General features: G+C 39.4%; 2 protein-coding genes across 3 annotated transcripts in view; both read left to right on the forward strand.

The window, feature by feature from the left end:
• Positions 1-4,015: 4,015 nt before the first annotated feature.
• On the forward strand, positions 4,016-14,921 carry arglu1a (arginine and glutamate rich 1a). The gene is made up of 4 exons (XM_030125356.1): positions 4,016-4,585; positions 7,376-7,601; positions 10,763-10,846; positions 13,370-14,921. Exons 1-4 carry the CDS (start codon positions 4,254-4,256, stop codon positions 13,532-13,534), a joined length of 807 nt encoding a protein of 268 aa, XP_029981216.1. The 5' UTR covers positions 4,016-4,253; the 3' UTR covers positions 13,535-14,921.
• Positions 14,922-18,987: 4,066 nt separating this feature from the next.
• Positions 18,988-20,445, forward strand: part of efnb2a (ephrin-B2a) — a 41,482-nt gene continuing 40,024 nt past the window's right edge. The window contains exons 1-2 of one of the 2 annotated variants that reach the window (XM_030125355.1): positions 18,988-19,106; positions 19,231-19,904. In XM_030125355.1, the coding sequence (XP_029981215.1) occupies positions 19,792-19,904 (113 nt within the window). In that variant the 5' untranslated portion in view covers positions 18,988-19,106; positions 19,231-19,791. Of the gene's footprint in view, positions 19,905-20,445 lie in introns of both variants that reach the window. The other variant, XM_030125354.1, reaches the window with a different exon arrangement.

Consider the following 20,445-nt stretch of genomic DNA (forward strand, 5'->3'; position numbering starts at 1 on the left):
AGTAATGAAAATATTATATTCACTATATTGTTGCATGAACAGAAGTTAGCTAAAAGTGATTTATCAGTACAGGAAGTGTTTATAATTTGACAAGACTTAAGATTACCATTATACATTAACATTCTTAGATGAACAGGAAAACCATAGTTCTTCCTATGGCTCTGACTCATGGTGCAGCTCTACAAAAATGCAAAAACAAACACAAAAAGGCCAATAAACACTGCCATACACACATTAAATCCAAATTAACACTAACACCACAACCCCGCTGAACCCCTGCACGTAAAAATAACACATTTTCAACAACATGCCCAATACCCACAATGCAATGTGAAGATAAAAAGGTGTGGTCATGACTAAAACTTAGTGATTTAAGTCCATTCAACTTAAACTTTTTCGTACTTTCAACTATGTCTACAAATTAGTAGAATATACTTAACATTTTATAGTAACATCATAAAACTTAAATCATTTAAGTGCATTGTAATTAAAGCATTTTAATAAATACAAATTCCGGGCTTACAGTGTGCAGGGGTGTCAAACTCATTTTAGTTCAGGGGCCACGTGCAGCCCAATTTAATCTCAACCAGTAAAATAATAGCATAATAATAAATAACTGTAATTTTTTTCTCTGTTTTTGTGCAAAAAAGTGCAGTTTTAACAATTTTATGCCTCAGCTTCTCATTTACGCATGTACTTTACAACTTGCAGATGGCAGTGGGTTTACAAACACACAAAATGTTCAGTAACAGACATAATATTGTTAAAATTTCACTTATTTTTCTAAAGAAATTTCAGGTTGTTCATGGTTGTTTAGATTATCAAATATTTTTGTGAAAGGATAGTTTGTACATGTAAACATTTTCATGATGTAATTTTATTTTTTCCACATTAAAACAAAGAGGAAAAACTTGGAGTTGTCATTATTTATAGGTTATTTTGTTATTGTTTTGACCCATTTGAGATCGCATTGTAGTGTGGCCCCTAACCTAAATGGTAGATGAATTGTATTTATATAGCACATTTTCTACATCCTCATGGTGCCCAAAGCGCTTTACAAAGCCTCACATTCATGCACACACTCATACACCAGTGGGCAGCTGCTGCCATGCAAGGCGCTGCCAGGCCCTACTGGGAGCAATTTAGGATTCAGTGTCTTGCCCAAGGACACTTCAACATGTGGACAATTGGAGCCAGGATTTGAACTGCCGACCCTTCAGTCATTGGACGACCCACTCTACCAACTGAGCCAAAGCCACCCCCGACCTAAATGAGTTTGATACCCTTGACTGTTAATATCTTCAGTGTAATTTTTGCATTTCGCAAATTCATCTTGGATTGAAAGCTTTGGTGGGCTGGTTTTGGGCTGTGGGCTACATGCTTGACACCCTGCTTTAGAGAACTGAGCTGGAACTGTTTATGTATAATTTGCATTAATACCATAAACCATGACAAATCTTGATTCCCCTTGTCATCAGTTAAAAGTGACAAAAAAACTATTATAGACCTTTAACTCTGCACTGAACTGCTGTAAAACTGTGGGACTACTTCAAAGGGGAAATGATCAGTAGTTATTGATTTGAGTGATCGAGTGGATGGGCTCAGACAGTATACTGCTGAGAAGAGTCTGGTAGAAGCTATTGTATTGTCTAAGAGGCCTGAAAGGCAGAATGAGTAGAGCTTTTTTATTTGACTTTCACTGACAATTACATACAACAACCATTTTTTCTTAGATAGATAGATAGATAGATAGATAGATAGATAGATAGATAGATAGATAGATAGATAGATAGATAGATAGATAGATAGATAGATAGATAGATAGATAGATAGATAGATAGATACTTATATGTACAGTACTGTGCCTTTAGATTTGTTGTTTTGCAGCATTGAAATGCATATTTATTTCTGAGTCTCTTTTCTTCAGATACAAGAAAATACAGGAAATATGTGCACAGCTTTAAAAGGCACACAAAAAACTGAACAAAATGGGTTCTAAAGGTTGAAGTCAGCATTTAGTGTGACCCCTGACCCCATGACAAGAAGCAGTAAAAACCATTACAAACATCTGGCATGTGTTGAATGAAACCTGGAATAAAAAATCAGAAAGTGGATGCCAAAAATTTCATATTGTCTGAACAAAAGGACTAAAGATATCTTAAATGTAAAAGGAAGGTCACACTAAATACGACCACTTTGGTTTATAGAAGCTGTTTTTTTTTTTCCACTAAAACTTTTGTTTTTACTACAGTAAAGTAGGCTGTATGTAGGCTATGAATATGTGTTGTCCCTTTATAAATAAATAAAATTTTTAAAAAAATAGATAGATAGATAGATAGATAGATAGATAGATAGATAGATAGATAGATAGATAGATAGATAGATAGATAGATAGATAGATAGATAGATAGATAGATAGATAGATAGATAGATGTACTTTATTTATCCCAAACTGGGAAATTACAGTGTAACAGTAGCATGACACTCATCCAATAACAATAGGAATTGATGCTCCATTAGAAAAAGACAAAACTCCTCAAAATACCTTTAATGGAATTAATTTACAGGAAGACAGACAGGTAATGGATGGAGGCATAGGTGACGTAGATGTTATATGCAATAAAAACATATGTGCACCTCAGCAGAGAATTGCAAAATTGTCCACGTTTAGCTCACAAACCATTAAAAACTACTGCCAAATATGACCGAAGACCAGAAAGAAAAAATGTTCCACTTTCTACTTCTTAAAATGGGTCTGTTATCTGACTTGCCAGGGTTTTAAGAAGCTAATTGCACAGTCTTGACAGCTAATACAGTTTCCAACTTGTACCGTTGGGGATGGACAAGGGTCTTAAAATAGGTCAATGTTTTTACTTGTTAGAACAGAATCTCTTGTTTATACAACACATGAGCAGTGGCAGCCAGTGCCAAACAAGACGTGGGGGGTTTAAGAGAATATGAAAACAACACTTATGAATTTGTGTGCACAGTCACATTTTTAATGTTTCAGTCAATTTAAAACGCTTGTCAAAAGCCCTTGGTTTTATTGTTAGACTAAAGTCCACCTGCAAAAGAAAAACAGAGAAACACAATTTTATTTTTTGCAAGATTGAAGTAGTCACATCCAAACAGCAATGCAAAACTTAAACACTCAACTGATATTTCATGGGCCTATATAACTTTTATACCCCAAAGGCCAAGTGTTGTTTGGCCTCACACTCAGTTAAACTTAAATCCCTGCATAAAAAACCAAGAAGAGACTAAAGAGGGATGTAATGAGCTGAACAGGACTACACTTTGTTATCTGTGAGGAGGTTAATCATCTGCTTTATATTCACTTTGCCTCCTGATATCTCCCCCAGGGACATTTGGAAATTTAGCGAAAATTATCACACAAAAATAAACACAATTGTGCTTGGCGACAGAGCAAGTTTATGCTCTAATGAAAACACAGCCTCATGTCACCTGCTCTCTAAAAGTTTTAGGAGCGAAATCATTTATTGAAATGACTTTATAAACAATTTTAATTAAAAAACAATTTCCAGCAGTTAAGAAAATAACAAAGAGGATACACGCTCATTTAGAAGTGAACATATTCATATAGAAATTAAATAGAGTTAAATGCTGACATGAGCTGGAGGACACAGGTTGAGTAGTTTAAATGGTTATAGTAGTGTAATTCACAGAAAAATAGCAAAAAGTACTTTTTAAAAATATGAAACTGTCACCAAGCTACTCCAAAATAATTGAATTACTAGTTTAATTTGGGAATAGATGTAGTTCATTACTCCAAACACTGATTTTATAAGCTATATAAATATTCAAGATATAATTCAGGAGATAATAGGCATCTTCTGGGCAAACTATTACTTCAGTTTTTAAAAGTTAATAGGAAATAGAGAGACTGAAGGAAAAAATCAGGAAAATTAATCGAGTCATAGACAGTATGGTGAAGATTTAAGTAGTTTGGTAAAAAAAAAAAAAAAAAAAGCAAACCGCGGTGCATGATGGGAAACTACAAGTGTCGGCAAACCGCCATCTTTCTTCGTAACGAGTTAGTAGGGCAAAATAACAACCACTTTTCAATGACTATTTCTGCAAAATACAACAACTGAGAGGATCGGATTTGGTCAATTATTGAGAATAACGACTTTAAAAGGCAGCAGGCAGCAGCAAAGTTCAGATTCTGTGCACATACTAGATATAAGACACAGTAGTTTGGTGTAAACGCTCGAATAGCGGAGGCAGTCAGTATGGGCCGCTCACGGAGCCGCAGCTCGTCCCGGTCAAAACACTCCAAAAGCAGCAAGCACAGCAAGAAACGAAGTCGGTCTCGATCACGGTCCAGAGACAGGGAGCGGTCTAAGAAGCGGTCCAAATCCCGGGAAGGGAAAAGGAGTCGGCGTAGAGAGTCTCGTTCACGTTCTCGGTCCACTACAGCTTCATCCCGGAGAGACAGAGCAGCCTCGCCGCCAGAGCGCATCGACATCTTCGGTCGGACGCTGAGCAAGAGAAATGCCCTGGATGAGAAGCAGAGGAAAGAAGAAGAGGAAAGAAAGGCAGAAATGGAAAGACAAAGGAAAATGTGAGTATAAACATCCATGAGTAATATTACATAACCTTACCCAGATGGAGCTGCAGTATGTAGCAAGCTAACATGCTAGGCTAGTTAGCTCCATTCACTAGTAGGATAACGTTAGCTTCTCGCTGTTAGCGGGCTAACGCTAGCTACTTTGCTAATGTTAGCTAGGCTCTGCAGGGCCAGGCCTGCTCAGGGACAGTTATTATCTCTGTCAGCTGCACCACAGGGGCCAACTCAAACTGTCAACTTGATAGCACCATATATATAACAATTTTAGTCTAGGATGCAATTTTCTGTTGTCAGCAACAGATTAAATTTAATTGCTCCTAAAGTTATGACATTGAGCTCATGGCTACTTAATTGTCAATAGGATTTAATTATCGTGGTGTTATCAGGATTTCAAATCATGACTTGTTATCGGAGTTACTGTCAGATAGTGTTAATTTTACCGTTCTATTGTTTTAATTTTATCAAAGTAATTCTTTAGATAATGTATGAAGCTTGAGCAGACACAGTGTGTCAGTAGTGTCAGGCAGTCAGTAGGTTAATCAATACATGTGATTTTATGGTATATGAATAATCTATCAAGTCATCCATTAGGCTAACTAAAAACATTTCTTTTTTATAGAGTCAGGAAAATGCATGCTGAAGGAAATAAACAGAATAGAAATATCTTAAATAGCACTTTTGTAGCTCAAATGGCAGCTTTTGTAGCAGTTAAGTTGGTGTAAACATGACAGATTTCTGAACAAAACCCTTGGGTACTATGCTGTTATGATTTTAAACATGTAAGTAAACTTTTTTTCAAGAGTACTGATCACAGTGCTGTACGAAAGAGCAATAATATTGTACACCAAATGTACTGCTAATCCTCTGCTAGTTAATTTTGATATTCTGACAGTGTTCCTTTCCTAAAATTGACAGTTCAGTGTCCAAGAAAACCAGGACCAGTAAGATTCTGCTGATATTAGCCCTGCGCTGTCACTTCTTTGTCTTAAAACGCTTAAGTGCCACCTGCACATTCTATTCTTACTATCCGCTGGCAGCTCCTGTCTGTCAGACAGCGAAGGTGCTATTGTCGAGTGCTGTGCGATAGCTGGAGGCGCACAGACACCTGAGATCTGAACCACTGTCCCACACCTGGCCTCCTGAGTGTCTCTTTTTTATTTCTACGTTAATAGCCACAGGGCCACTTTACCAAGCATACAAATGTAAATATCAAGCCAGAGTGATTTGATAGATAAAGGAGGACTTGACTCTCTGGTTTCCTAGTGGCTGACTGCATGTAATCAGATCCATGGAGAGGAGGTTGTGTGTTGTGACAAGCGCAATGTGACAGCACACCTCCCAGCTTTAAATGGTATCCTGTTTGGAACGCATTTATACAAAATGCTCTATTCAAAGGGTATTTTAACAGGATGAACCATTTTGTCAGTGCTTGGCTTGGATTAGTGCTGTCTTAACACATAAACCGATTTTAGTGCAATGATTGCAAAGAACAGGATGATAAATTGGACTCTTCAGTGTCAAATGAAAATAAGGACAAAAGCAGGAGTACACAAACATGGCAACATATCGTAAAGGAAAACATTACAAAGGGCCTATTGAACAACAGATGGCCTAATCAGAGTTTCATGCACATATCTTGAAAAATGTCCATTAAGAAGCGGTGCAAAGAAAATTGATGAAATGTGTTTTCCTGCAGAGGTTTACTTGAGTTTTATGTGTTCATGCTCATGAAAAGTTTGGTTTAGAGGTTAAGTTGTGCTGACTGCATTTGCCCGCCAACAGGGTTTAGTTTTGCACACTGTTACAGCAGTTGAAAAACAGAAAGGAGGCATCGAAGAACTCTGGGGTCAGTATCAAGATTTTCATGGAAAAGCTGAACTGAAACCTCAAAATGGGTTTAAAATATGTGTTTTGGCTGTTATCATAGATGTAGGCAACTGAGACAGTCATTTGTTTAGAAGTGGAGCTGGTTAATATCAACACATGACCAGTTCCTAGCACAAAACAGACTCCAGCGTTAAGAACAACTTCAGAAATGCACACACAAGTCATCTTCAGTGCATGTTTAACTAAGAGTTAGGATGAGAAATTTACAAGCACAATGAGTGTAGTGATTTAAAAAAAAATTGGAATTCAAATATTTGTTTCAAGCATTTAATAATTTTGTTATTTGTTACATTACCATAATACACTTACTGCAAGGACATCTTAATAAAGAACTTCTCTTCAGTTTATATTACCAAAAAGCCTGCTCAGTCAGTCAGAGTGTATGGATGTCACTATTCTGTATATTGCCTCCACTCAAACACTACTGAATGAGCTTATTGTGGAAAAGCCGCACTCCCAATTGGCTTCCCTTGATATTGCTTACGATGAACAGTCGCTGATAAATGTTGTTCATCTATTCCATAAGAGTAAATTAAAAAAAATAACAACTTTGTGCATGGATTCCTATGTGACCACAGACACTGAGCCATCCTGCTGGTCATGAGGACAAAGCTTTCTTGGGCCTTTTTGCACAGGGCCCAACTGTGAGCTCTTCCACTCTGTGGGGAGTGACCGCAGTGACCCACATTATTATGGCCCTGTGGTTGACCCTGCTGAGAGTGCACTGTGTAAATGGATATGAAGACAGCTCCATTTAAGAACATAAGTGATACCATGCTGGTGGACAAACGACAACAGACCCACCATATCTCCATTTCTTCCTTGTCAAGTGTTGTAATAAGCAGCTTACTATATTACTGCTCTTTTTCTCCTATCATTTTTTTCCTTCTCTCTTAGTCGTCAGCAGGAGATCGAGGAGAAGCTGATCGAGGAGGAGACGGCCCGGCGAGTCGAGGAGCTGGTGGCGAAGCGGGTGGAGGAGGAGCTGGAGAAGCGGAAGGATGAGATTGAGCGAGAGGTGCTCCGGCGTGTTGAGGAGGCAAAGCGCATCATGGAACGGCAGCTGCTGGAGGAGCTGGAGAGGCAGCGGCAGGCCGAGTTGGCGGCGCAGAAGGCCAGAGAGGTAACGCTCGGTCGTTTGGAACGCAGCCCCTCCCTCCCTACTTACCTCCCCGACCCCTTACCCTTCTGTCCACATCATCCACTTTGACTGGTGCCTCTCTATGGGACATAAGGGGACGGTGGAGATTGAGGGACCTCCAACTCCTCTCTGTTTACTTTTCATAATGTAACCCAGCCATGGTACAAGTCTCAGAACAGGGAGGGGAGATGCAACACCTGGAAGTGGAGATACTGTATATGATTGTTATATGCATTTATCTGCTCTGAAAACACACTCCTCAGGTGCGTGAAGTGTGCAGGGTTGTTCAAGTGGCTGATCAGGTGTTTCTTACTCTATTATCATAAGTAGGAATTAATGCTGTAAAAATGAATCATCATTTCTCATTAGGACTGTTACAATTCTGAAACCAAGACTCGATCTGCAATACAAATGTCCATGGTTTTGAGCAGCTGCTGTCTTCAGTGTCATGGTTCCATCCCAACGATGGAGGCTCATTACCTCACTAATGTATCAAAACACATTTATTCATTAACAAGGAGGTAAATGAGGAAAAGTCCGTACAAGCTGTATATGTTTGCCTCGTACAGTACACCTGATCATAGAGTAAGTCTGAGAATCTTTAAAAATGCATGAATTTTGTGTTGTTACTTAATTTAAATGGTCATTTATGAGGTTAATGTACCTTCCTAGTATTGTATTTAGTTCATTTAATAAAACCCAGATTCACCCCATTTCAAAACAGATAAACAAAATGGGGTATGAACTAAACCATGAATCTGGAGAATAATTATAATCACACATATTCAACATCATTAATCTAAATCTGTTGTGAATATAAATAGTGGTTTGGTGTTGTATCAATTGAACTGTAAAGAGCATGTGTCAGAACATGTGAGCATGGAGCTGCCAAATGAACCAAAATCCAAAAAAGTTAAGTTAGCGTGGATTTAGTCGGCTTTCCTTCTACTTCATTTCTACCCCTAAAAACTTGTATCCACTTCCTGGTATTGTACTAAGTAGCAATGAATATTGGAAATTGGGTCTTTAAAAGCAGGAGGCTTCCTGGAGCAAAGTAACAATTTGGGTTATAAAGAGAGCAAGTAACTGCCAGGTAATTGAAGGCGGTATTTTAATGGTTGCATTCTGGGGAAATATTTGGATGAGAATTTTGCCATGGCAGGGTTAGCAAAAACTGGCAGACTTTGATTGTTTTTCATAGTTTTCCCCCTGGTTCAGTTTTATCTTTTGCTTTCATTCTTAGAAGCATTTTTTAATGTTTGTAATAAACAGTATTTAATACATATTTTTAAAGTCACACACCCTGTCCATCACTAGCATTTGTACAATTATAAACTAAATCGACCTGACATTAGTTTTTCATTCCCAGCAGTTAGTTAAACCTCTAAGACTAACTTACCCTGACTTAATGTATATAGATCCCAATTTCTTCCTTTTTTTAAGTCTGTAAATGTAAACAGCTCTCTGATAAACCCTGTACCCCCTTTTCCAGGCATCATAATGAGAAGGGGGTTTGTTTACACTACAGTAATAATGCATTGTGAATGAGAGGGCCAGCTAAAGCCTAGTGACCCTGACTTGTACTGGGAGCAGCCAGTGGCTTGGCACTAATAGGGTGAGAAATGTAGTCCGAACGCACCTCTTTATATGACCATTCCCCCCTGCCTTATGCTCTGTCGCTTACCATCCTGCTTTTCTTAAATCTCTGAATCTCAGCCCTGTTTATAGACAGACCGGTAGAATCAGAAAGGCTATTCTGTTACCAAATGCCAACCTTTACATAGGTGGATTTAAACGCATTGGCCTCTTGAAGTTTTCAGTTACATTTTCTCTGCAGAAATGTCGATTCATTTACAGACAGCTTGTCCCATACAGGTTTTCTTTACCCCACCCCCACTTTCTCTTTAACAGTTTTGAGAGTGTTTTATTTGATGGCATCTGCTCTGGAACCACTACATTCCTGTTTCCTGTTGGACAAAGTTAACTGTCTCCTTTTATCTGTTGATTTTCTACTATTTATTATTTTATTCACTTTAGAAACAAACCAAATGTACTGTGTTGTGTACTCATGACTTGTTCTCCTATAGGGCTGCTGCTAAGTTTTACATTGTTATTTGTAAATCTGTTGTTTTTACTTTGAAAACACAACTCACCCACCTTCCTAACTAGCACTTGACCCGAGCTGGCCTGCAGCCTTTCAGCTCACCCCGTGACATGTGTCCTGTACTGTAAGTGTACCGTGGTGCGGTCCTCCTCGAACACACACAGACACCACTACTTTTGTACTGTACTCTCCTTCACTCTTTGACTGTAAAGACAAGGAAAAACCCCAAAAACTAATGAGTGCGAGCTGTGGCTGCAGGCACAAGCTAAGCAGTACAGAGATCAGAGTTATAAAGAGGAATGCCGCGGGCGCGGTATGGCGTACGGCAGAGTCCCCCCATACCTACCTACCTACCTACCCACCCACCCACCCCAGGAGCGCTTCTCTGTCTCTGCAGGGGCCACACAGTCCGGACGAGACAGTAAATATTCATCCGTTTAATGCCGAATGATTTCACCAGTTGTGTAGGTACACAGGCAAGGAAAATGCGTAGGTATACGTGCATCGGTGAGCCAAAACTATTCCCTCCTTTATTTGTATCCTTTTTTTCTCTGCTTATAATGATGTTAAATACAGCATATGTATTTTCTTCTAGAATGTACTGTCTGTCATTTATATCTGTCTTCTTTATCTGAGTGTGATGAGTGGGTTTCCCCCTTTTTTGAACTTCTTTGTTAAAATTTTATTGTCCTTCACAGTAATGCAGTGAGGTGTGGCTTAGCTTTTCATTTTTTTTGTAGGGTATTAACAGCAGTAGAGGGAAGGGAAAAAAGACAGAGGGTTCATTTCTCCCCTGCAGTTTGTTTATTTATGCTTTGTGCCCCCACTATGTATTTTTAAAACAATTGAGGCTGACTGCGAAGAATGCCACAGTGTGGTCATGTGCGAGAGGCTAAACAAACTTCTCTGTGGTATAATGAGTGAGTTTTGTATGTGTGCGCGCGTATGAGTGTATGACAATTAGAGGGTGAGTGTGTGTATGTATAAAGTGCTTTGTGGCCTGTTCGTGCGCTAACATGGCACCGTGTCACCCATCTAGGAGGAAGAAAAATCGAAGCGGGAGGAGCTGGAAAAAATCCTGGAGGAGAATAACCGCAAGATCGCCGAAGCTCAGGCCAAACTGGTACGCCCTGCTCTGCTCCTTTTTCTGTGCCTCTCTTTGGATCCTTTTTTTTCCAATTTCTGTCAAATTTATAACCTTCAATTTATAGTTTTTGCATGCTGCCTTGATCATATAAAACCATAATTTTGACCATCAATCCTCTTGTAACCAACACTGAAATGCAAGGTTGTTGAAATCTTGAAAACATATTACAGGGTTACTGCAGGCCCTTGAAAACTGTAAAATCCAATAATCTGAACTTTGGGCCTCAAACTGTCTTGAATGTGATGGTGACAGGTCTTAAATAACAATTACAACTTTTCCTTTATAATGCTGTGTTCACTTCGTATTTAATAAAATCTTAATAACACACTTACTGGATAATCAATAGTCTATAGAAATGGCTGCTTCTAAGTAATGAGTTAAAATGGTTTCTGTTACTTTCATTGAAGTGCAAGTTCAATAAGATCTGGTCCTAGAACACAGTATTTGGTGAAACTGGGCTGAAAATTAGACACTTGAAGCCTGTTGCACCTTAAAAAAAAAACCCTTAAACTCTCCTTTGCACTTCATTGCCTGTATGGATGTGAAGTACATCTTAAATTGCATCCATAATGGCATTTAAAAGTTTTTCATTTAACTTGATGACACCTGCAGAAACCCTGATATACAACATGACATAGACCATTAATCTTCTTGTAACTAAACACTGAAATTCAAGGTTGTCAGAGTTTCAAAAAACCTAGTGTGTTGATGTAATTTAACAACATAAAAACATAGTTCTTTGCTCATTAATCACTTCTCATTTCTGTCATATTTATAGCTTAGCCCCACCCCATCCCCCCCCAAAAAAAAGTTTAAAAAAACTGGGTCCCGTTCCCATCCTGTGATTCATAGTCTGTTCCAATTCGCCAGCTCTGAATGCAGACGAGGGAGTATAGATCCGACTCGCATCATGTCTGCTTTATGCGCTTTTAATGTTACTTACGTGTCTTTGATCACAAATCTGTGTCCTCTTACTGATTGAGACCTCGAGGATTTTGCCACACCACAACATGACCAAATAACTTAATAGACTTTTGGCATGTAACCACTTCTGTTGAGTGGCTTCGAATTGATAGTTATCAGCCGTGGTTAGCGATCCAGTGGGTTTTTTTTCTTCCCCTGTTGGCTATGTAAGCTTAAGTCTGACTAATTTGTAAAGCGGTGTTTATTTGATTCAAGCCTGATTTGGACAAGCTGAGAGTGAAGTAAACAGAGAACCAGACTCTGTAAAGAGTGGAGTAAGAAAATGCCAACAATTTGTGGGCTTCAAAGATGTTCCCGTCTGTCCTTGTGTGACCTGTTGTCCATCTGTCTGTCTGTCTGGTTTATTCAAATGTCCAACAGGCCAAAGAGAACTTGCCTATTCTCAATTATCTTTCGGTATTGGATGCTGCCTTTGTCATATAAATCTATCAATTCTTTAGTAATCAAACAGTGAAATGCCACATTTCCAAAACACTTTATTGTATTTCAGTGAGTCAATAAACTCTAAAACCCACTAATATGTACTCTAAATCTTAAAATGTGTCAATTGTGGTCTCGCTTTTAAGTATGTTGGGGAAAAATCTAGTAACATTTTATTTAAATAGTTTGTTTTTTCAGCTGCTTCTTAGAGATTAACCACTTGAGATGGTTTGATTTGTGAATGAATTGTCACAAACAGTAGTGGAAAAAAGTTTTCACCCACCCTTACAATTTTACACAAACTCAAATATCATGCAGTGTTTGTGGATCAATCTTGTTTGTGTTTCAAAAGGGGACGGAAGCAAAGAAATGCAAATTATTTGTTTTGTTTATTGTTAAAACAGGGTTTCCGCGGGGTCTTAAAAAGTTTTAAAAGTCTTGAATTTACAAATCTGCATTTAATACCTTAAAGTCTTTAAAAGGTCTAAAGTTATGTTGCTATAAACTTGTTCGCTGTATTGTGGTTAAATGTGTCCAAGCTGCAGAGAAAGTAACGTTAATCTACTCAGTTCCTCCCGACAATTTATTTTAAAATTCAGAACCAATTATCGCTAACTTTGCAGCCCCCAGTAAAAAATGACTGGGAACGGTGGGAATAAAGACATTTTCCTAAATTCTAGGAGTCATGAATTTTTGCCAGTATGGCTGTGAAATAGGCATTAAAGTCTGTTCTAAGTAGTCTTAAAAAGTCTTAAATATGACTGGTAGAAACCTGTAGGAACCCTGTAACAACAAAAAAATAGCAAAACTAAATTCTTGCACTTTCATCATTATCATGCCTGGATATGTTTTGTTATGAGGCTGAAATATCCATTTTTCTCTTCGATGGAACAGATCAGTTCAGTGACTTAATAGTGATTCTTAATGCTATAGATCACAAACACATGGGGCGTCCCGAAACTTTTGTCCACCACTGTAGAATCTGTCGAACCGTCTGGCATTCAAATTTGCGCTCAGAGTGAAGTTGAATATTTCAGTCTGTCCGTCCTTGTCTGACCTGCCGCCTCTCCGTTTGCTCTCCATCACGTCCGACAGGCTGAGGAGCAGTTGCGTATTGTGGAGGAGCAGAGAAAGATTCACGAGGAGCGCATGAAGCTGGAGCAGGACCGGCAGCGGCAGCAGAAGGAGGAGCAGAAAATGATCCTCGGCAAGGGCAAGTCCAGGCCCAAGCTCTCCTTCTCACTCAAGGCCACAGAATGAGACACTGCTCCCCACTTTCATCCACATGTCGCGCCCTGCCTTCATCCCCTCCCCACACACACCTCCCCTCCCCCCTCCCACCCAGCTCTCCCTCCTCATCATCATTCTACCCTCCCTCCTCATCTGTGGAACGCTCGCTTCGTTTTGGAAGTGCTGAAGGAAGGCTGAGGAAACGGGGACGCGACCCGATGTGTTGACTCGCTCGTCCCTTCTCAGCGTTGAAGAGGAAGCAGCTCTTCGTGCCCACCCTCCACCCCCACTGAAGGACCTGGCTGCTCCTTCCGGCCCTCCTCACCCCCCCCACCCCTCACCGCACAGATGACTCCTGTTTGTGCTTTTTCCTCCTCAGTTTTATTTTCACTTTTAGGGAACTTGAACTTTTGATGTAGAATGCTCTAACTTGTCCTTTTCGCCCCGTTTAAGTCTTAACTCTGGTGTAACAGCGACAAACTGTACGCCCATGCTCTTAACAGCAAACTACAATCCAGTCCCTGATGTAGAAGAATATGTGTGACTCTGTTTAGTCCAGCTTACTGTTCATGTGCAGCTTGGGAGTTGGCCTGTGGTTTTCCTGTTTTCTTTTTTTTTTTTTTTTTTTTTTTTTTAAAGTAAGAGTCCTAAAGCGGCTGATGCAGCGGTAACAAATCAGCCTTTAAAAGCACACTTCACATCCCGTCCGGCTGAAAGCTTCACGTCTTTTACCTTCCACATGTTTTCTCCTCCAGATGAAGCTTATTTCTACTTCTTTTTTAACTCGTATGCAAAGTCGTCGCAGCGCAGGTGAACTCAGTCCCCGACTCCCAAACTGCCCATGACAGAACCACCAACCTACAACAGGATACATGTCTGTCTGTCTGTAATAAAGGGGGGGGGGGGGGGGGGCGGGTTGTCTGTGGGTAGTGGAAGAGAGAGGGGACATTTCCTGTATGATGTCATGTTATTAGCCTTGCTGTGATGTGCTGACTCCCACTCCTCAAACTCGGAGGATTAGAAAACAAAAAGTAATGCTTGATTTTTGTTCGACTGGGGGAAAAAAAAAAAAATAACGGTGCATTGTACAAACAAAAAACGAAACATCCCAGCATACAGTGCGTGTTCTGTCCCTGAGCTTTGTTGTAGTAAATTAACTTGGCAAGGCGTCTCACTTCATGATTCGTAGAGGATGGACAAGTCCAGGTAAGATGTGGCTTGAGGTCAGCTGTGTGGATGTGTGCGAGTGTCACAGTGTGTGTGTATGTGTGTGTGCGTGTGTGTTGCGAATGACAAGGCTGACCTCAAGTCTGTATAATGACTTTTTCTTATGTTGTGGGAATCTTGAGTTCGTCGTGTAATTTCCCCCCAGTTGTCAAGGGACTGAACAGTTCAATAAATCCATTGAATGCCTCTATTTGTGTTTTGTGTGAGCATTTATTTACTACATTTATACAGAAAAAAAAAAAAAAACGTGTGGAGTAAACCTGTTGAACTTGGTTTAATATGTAGGTTTTTAGCAGAAAATTGGACTCCTGGATTCATTATTCTTGCCATTTGGAGTGGCTTTAAATTAAATGTAAGTCACTTCTCACAGTCTCTTTAAACACGTAGTGGGTTGACCTGGTCAATGACAAATTTTAATGGCATTACTGGCACCGTCTTGGGGTTTTTGTCAGCGGGTTATTGCACACAGTGATCCATTTTGTCCCCTTGAGGCGTGCAGGACCAATGCATCAACGTCCCGTTAAAGAAACCCCTGTAATAACACACTGCCTAATGAGCTGGCAGCTCCGGGTGTGGGCCCACAGCTTTATATCCAGCAAAAAAAAAAAAAAAAAAAAAAAAAAAAAGGGAAGAATCAGTGCAAACGACTGGGTTGAGCAGCCGTAGCCGTGTGCACTGAACCTCCCTGAACTCAACATTTCATGAGACGTTCAAGAGACACATGACGAGTGGGAAAGTGACTTCCACCTGCACAAGAAGATATCCCAGATGATTGTTCTGTGATTTAACAACCGATTAATCGTGCGTAAAAATCCAATCAACTTTAACTGTATTTAGTTTTTAATATATTTAAACTCCACATTTAAGAGACACATGACTAGTGAGAAAGTGACTTCCACCTGCACATGAAGATGTTCCAGAAAACTGGTGTTCTGGGATTGAAAAACCGATTAATCGTGTGTAAAAATCTAATCAACTTTACGTGTATTTAGTTTTAATATATTTAAACTGTACTGTATTTATGACACATTTACTACTTTTTCACAGTAATCATCCAATTTCTGCACAGTGAAAACTTCACAAATATCTGCATTGTTTCCCCTTTATTAATGTGCTCATTCATAGGGTTTAATATTCTTGGATAAACTGTCACAGCTTTTCCTGAGCTCCTGTAAACTTCACATACTGATCATTTAGATGCATAGACAAATGCCCACAAGACAAATGCCCACAACTTTATTTCATAATACTTTATCAGCAACAAAAGTAACAACTATATGCATTGTTAGTAAGGAAATGTAAAAACAGTACCTATGATATCCCATCACCTCTGTATGCAGACATATACATAGCTACTAAGGAAAAATGTTACATGTTAACTTAAAAGTCCCATCGCCTGAGGATTCATATGTAAAATATTCACCTCGACGAGTTATAAACTTAAAAAATATGTTAAAGTCCCATGTAAGAAAAATCTGTATTTGCATTTACATGTTAAATTGAACTGTCCATTAATTCAGATCCTGTATCAATAATGTTAGTGACATAACTATTTGGATTACTGTTGCTTAACAACTGAATACTGATTACACGTATAGACATCTGCACTATTTGCATGCTTCATATAGTTCCCCCATTGGAATAAAGCCATACTACAAATTGTGGGCATTTGTCTTGTAGTTATTTGTCATGGAATAGATCATTTAGGTAGAATGTGGTGCGTCTTTGCAGATTTAAGTCTTCAATAGAACATGAAGTACTTCAACTCAGCTCAACCTGAACATCAGTACAACAGACACGCACGATTTACTTATGTTAAATACTTTCTGGTGTTATTTTGAAGCACTTTGGTGACGGATCTGCGCACTTTTGCCTGTAGTTTATCGCTGACTACAGGCTGAAGTCCCGCGGTGCGCTCTGCCGCTCCTCAGGACGCAGTGCCCGGGCCGTGGCGCACCGCTCCACCGCTGGATAAACACGGAGCTCCACGGCCCGTGGACTAGGATCGGCACTACTGCCGCTGCTGCTGTTTCTGCTGCTGCTTTTGCCAGCCTGTCAGCCAAATGTGTCATTAAAACAAAGACGGATTCGAGTTGGTAAAGCTTTTCACAACTTAAGCAGTTTTAGACTTTATAGGGATTACATTTCTTGGAAAACTTTGCTTTTTACGCCAAAAATAGGACACTATTATAATCAGTATTATTTCTATACTAAATATACTCATCATTATCATTTAATAATTGTTGTGTGATAATACTTTTTACACTATTTTGCATTCAAATAATTAATTCAAACTTCCCCTCTCATTTACTACATCTTGTATCATCATCAGAAACACAAAAATAATCCAAACTGCTTTTGTGAAGCTCACAGACACACAACCATGTATTTATACATGTATGTGTGTGTGAGAGTGTGTGTGTTTCCGTTGTCTTTTGTCATCCGGATCTTCAGGACAGAGACGCTCCACCGTGGACTGACTGACCCACGGCTTCAGGACTTGTTTTCAGCCCCGCAGAGGCAGGAAGGAAGGGTATGAAAAAAGGAAGAAACTCGACACTTCCTCTATTAAATGCAGGTTTTAAGGGCAATAAGGATTTGATAGCATGTTTATTTTTTTCTCCCAAGAAACATATTTTACAAACACTCATCATGGGTGGAACAAAAGGAAATACTAGTTAAGAGTAATTCCTGCTTCCTCACTATTTTTTTAAAAAAATTATTTATTAATAGTCACTTTATACATGTATATTTTTAATGCATAAACATACAACATAAAAAATCAACGTTGTGGTCTATTATAAGTGAACTTTTCTAGCAGTTCTTACAGTTTTTAAATGAGCTGCACCGTTTAAGATGAACACATTCATTCATTCATCATTACTAATGTAATGAAATCATATCTAATTTCTGCACTTTTACTTTTAGTAACCTATATTTAGTAATATTTAGTTACAGGCCTATTTAAGTAATATTACTGTGATTCATATACTTTTGTACTACTTCTAACAAAATCAAATGTTAACACCTTTTTATGTCACAAACTCCAAGTACTTGGCCAAAAAAGAACACAACTGCATTTGTCCCTCTCTTTAATCTAATTAAAACACAGTAACTTTTCTTTTAACCTTTCCTCGAATTCAATTAATCTCCAATCCACACCCAAAAAAGTGCCATTCCCGTGTTTATTCCACGGCTGTAGCGTGGATCGGACTCTTCCATTATGAACCCTGTGTTATATCAATGTGATTATCAGCAAAGCAAACAGACTGCTGCCTTCACAAAACGACCTGATCGAATTAAGTCGTTAAAACGTGTCAAACATTCGCACCTTCCAAACCACAGAGCGATCACAAGTGGAAGTGTGTGGTGAGCTTTTTCCAATTAGAGACCATTGACTAAAAGTGTGTGTTTATAGTGTGAATGTGTGCTGTTTGATTTATGATAAAGGTCAACTGTGATCATGTATTAATGCAAAAAAGGAACTTAAAAAAAAATAGATATTCTCCTTTTATTATGCGTCGGTGTTAATTGGATAATATGCAAAATAATCGAATTTATTTACTCTGAATGATTAATTACAGTCTATATATGATAACTTGTATTTTAAAGCTGCGTTTACGTGTAAGTTTAAACAAAAATCGATTGTTTTTCACTGTCCTCAGCTTTTCCCTTCCTAAAATTTCCGCTAGTGGGCGCTCTTGCCTTATGAAAAACCTTTAGTGCAGTTAAAGGTGCAGCTCTGTGGTTCGATGGAGTCCTGTGTATGTGTGTGTGTGTGTATGTATGTATGTAGGCTATGAGTCTTATGGGAGCAAATGTTTTCAGGACGTAAAGTCTAAACACGAGAGAACTTAAAAGCACATTTAATTTGCAGATATGTTGCGTTCACTTGATGTTATATTTTAGATCTAATTGACTCATATTGTTGTTTTTTAAATGTAGTGGCATCAGTGTGGATTTATTTGAGTGGTTTATTATTATTATTTTTGTAATAAATGTTCACACATGACAAGTTGAACTCTACTTTAACCGCCTTATTGTTAAAAAAAAAAAAAAAAAAAAAAAAGCGGGTTTCTGTTGTAAATTCTCCGTTTTCGCTCGCGCACTAGTAAACCGTACCGAACCAGTTGCCTTCCTTTGACTGACAGTAGACTTCAACGCCAGGGGACCAATCAGCAACCTCGATGGGCGGAGTCGGTGCAAAACCAGCTCTACCAAATATTCCCAGTCGCGGTCACTTGCAGTTACTTTCCATCCAGGTTTCGGAGCAGCGCTGAGGCATCATCCCTCTGCTGTGTGTGTGCGGGGCGTTCTGGGACGGATCTGCAGGATTGTTGAGCCGCAGCAGCAGCAGTAGTTTTGGGGACCTCTAGTATGAGAACTTCCATTCCAGCTCGTTTGATTTCTTTCATTCTCATGTTTGATCATTTTCTTATTTTTGACCATCCGACCTCATTGTTTCGCCCTCTTCATTTTTCTGCTACTGTCACCCACAGTGTGTTGCTCACCACCTCCACCACCACCACCACTACCACCACTACCACTACCAGCACCAGCTGAAAGGGGGAATATCTCACCATTCCACCACCAACCAGCCACCTCTGTCCTTTTCTCTGCTGATGCTGCTTTGGATTTTTGCTGGCATTGCTGGACTATAACGCAAAGGGGATTTATATTTGTATTGATTTACATCTCCACAGTGGACACCGACACTTTTTTTTTCCTCTCTGAAGGGATGTATTACTCTGCGCTCTGAACAGGGGGAGAATTATCCACGCACTGTCCGTTGAATGAACTACAGCCGTGCGCCTTTGGTTTTTGGAGCAGGTCTCTCATCTGGAGATGCTCTAGTCCGTGTCTGGGTTTGTGGTCCGTGCGTATCCACTCCGGATCGGGATATAAGGTGAAGACATTGGAGCGCTTGTCCTCTATTTTGCGTGCGTTTTTTTTTTTTTTTAATTTTTTTTATTTTTGTTTATTTTGTTTTTTTTGGGTGTGTGTGGACATATTTGGCTATTTTCAGACGGATTGTGCACCCGGAGGCGCGTAGACTAACCATGGGGGACTCGATGTGGAGATATTATTTTGGAGTTTTGTTTATTGCCTTCAAACTGGACTTGTCCCGGGCGCTCATCCTGGAGTCCATCTACTGGAACACAACAAATACCAAGTAAGTACAGCTCCGTTCCGTCCCTGAAGCGCCCGTACAACCTCAAATCTCTCCGATTTTCGTGCCAGACTCCGTTGAAAAATCGAGCAGTTTAATGTAGGCATGCTCAACGCGCATGGCTTTTACGCGTAAAATACCACCGCTTAACGCATAATATCAGACGTAACAATTCAGCATGCATAACTAAAACAAAGAGCTCCCAAAGTTATATGACGTGACGTGCAATTTATCTTTATTGACACTGCGCTTTTACATCAGACAACGCCGTGGTGAATTGTTAGACTTGTTTAAGGTCAGATATTGTTAAAAATTACAACAGTTTCCTCGGTCGCTTGTACGCCGAGTTCCTCACAGACACATAATGGTTTGGAAAAATCCTAAAGCAGCCTCTATCCACCCTGTATCCGCGGTACCAGAGACACTTTTTGGACAGTTTGGGGTTTTTAATATCAGGTTTTGGCACATATTTATATATATACGCACAGCCAAGAAAGATAAAGCCATCATCCTCATCCAAACGCACTGTCAAAATAGGATAAAT

The sequence above is a fragment of the Sphaeramia orbicularis genome, chromosome 21, assembly GCF_902148855.1.
Source record: "Sphaeramia orbicularis chromosome 21, fSphaOr1.1, whole genome shotgun sequence".
NCBI lineage: Eukaryota > Metazoa > Chordata > Actinopteri > Kurtiformes > Apogonidae > Sphaeramia > Sphaeramia orbicularis.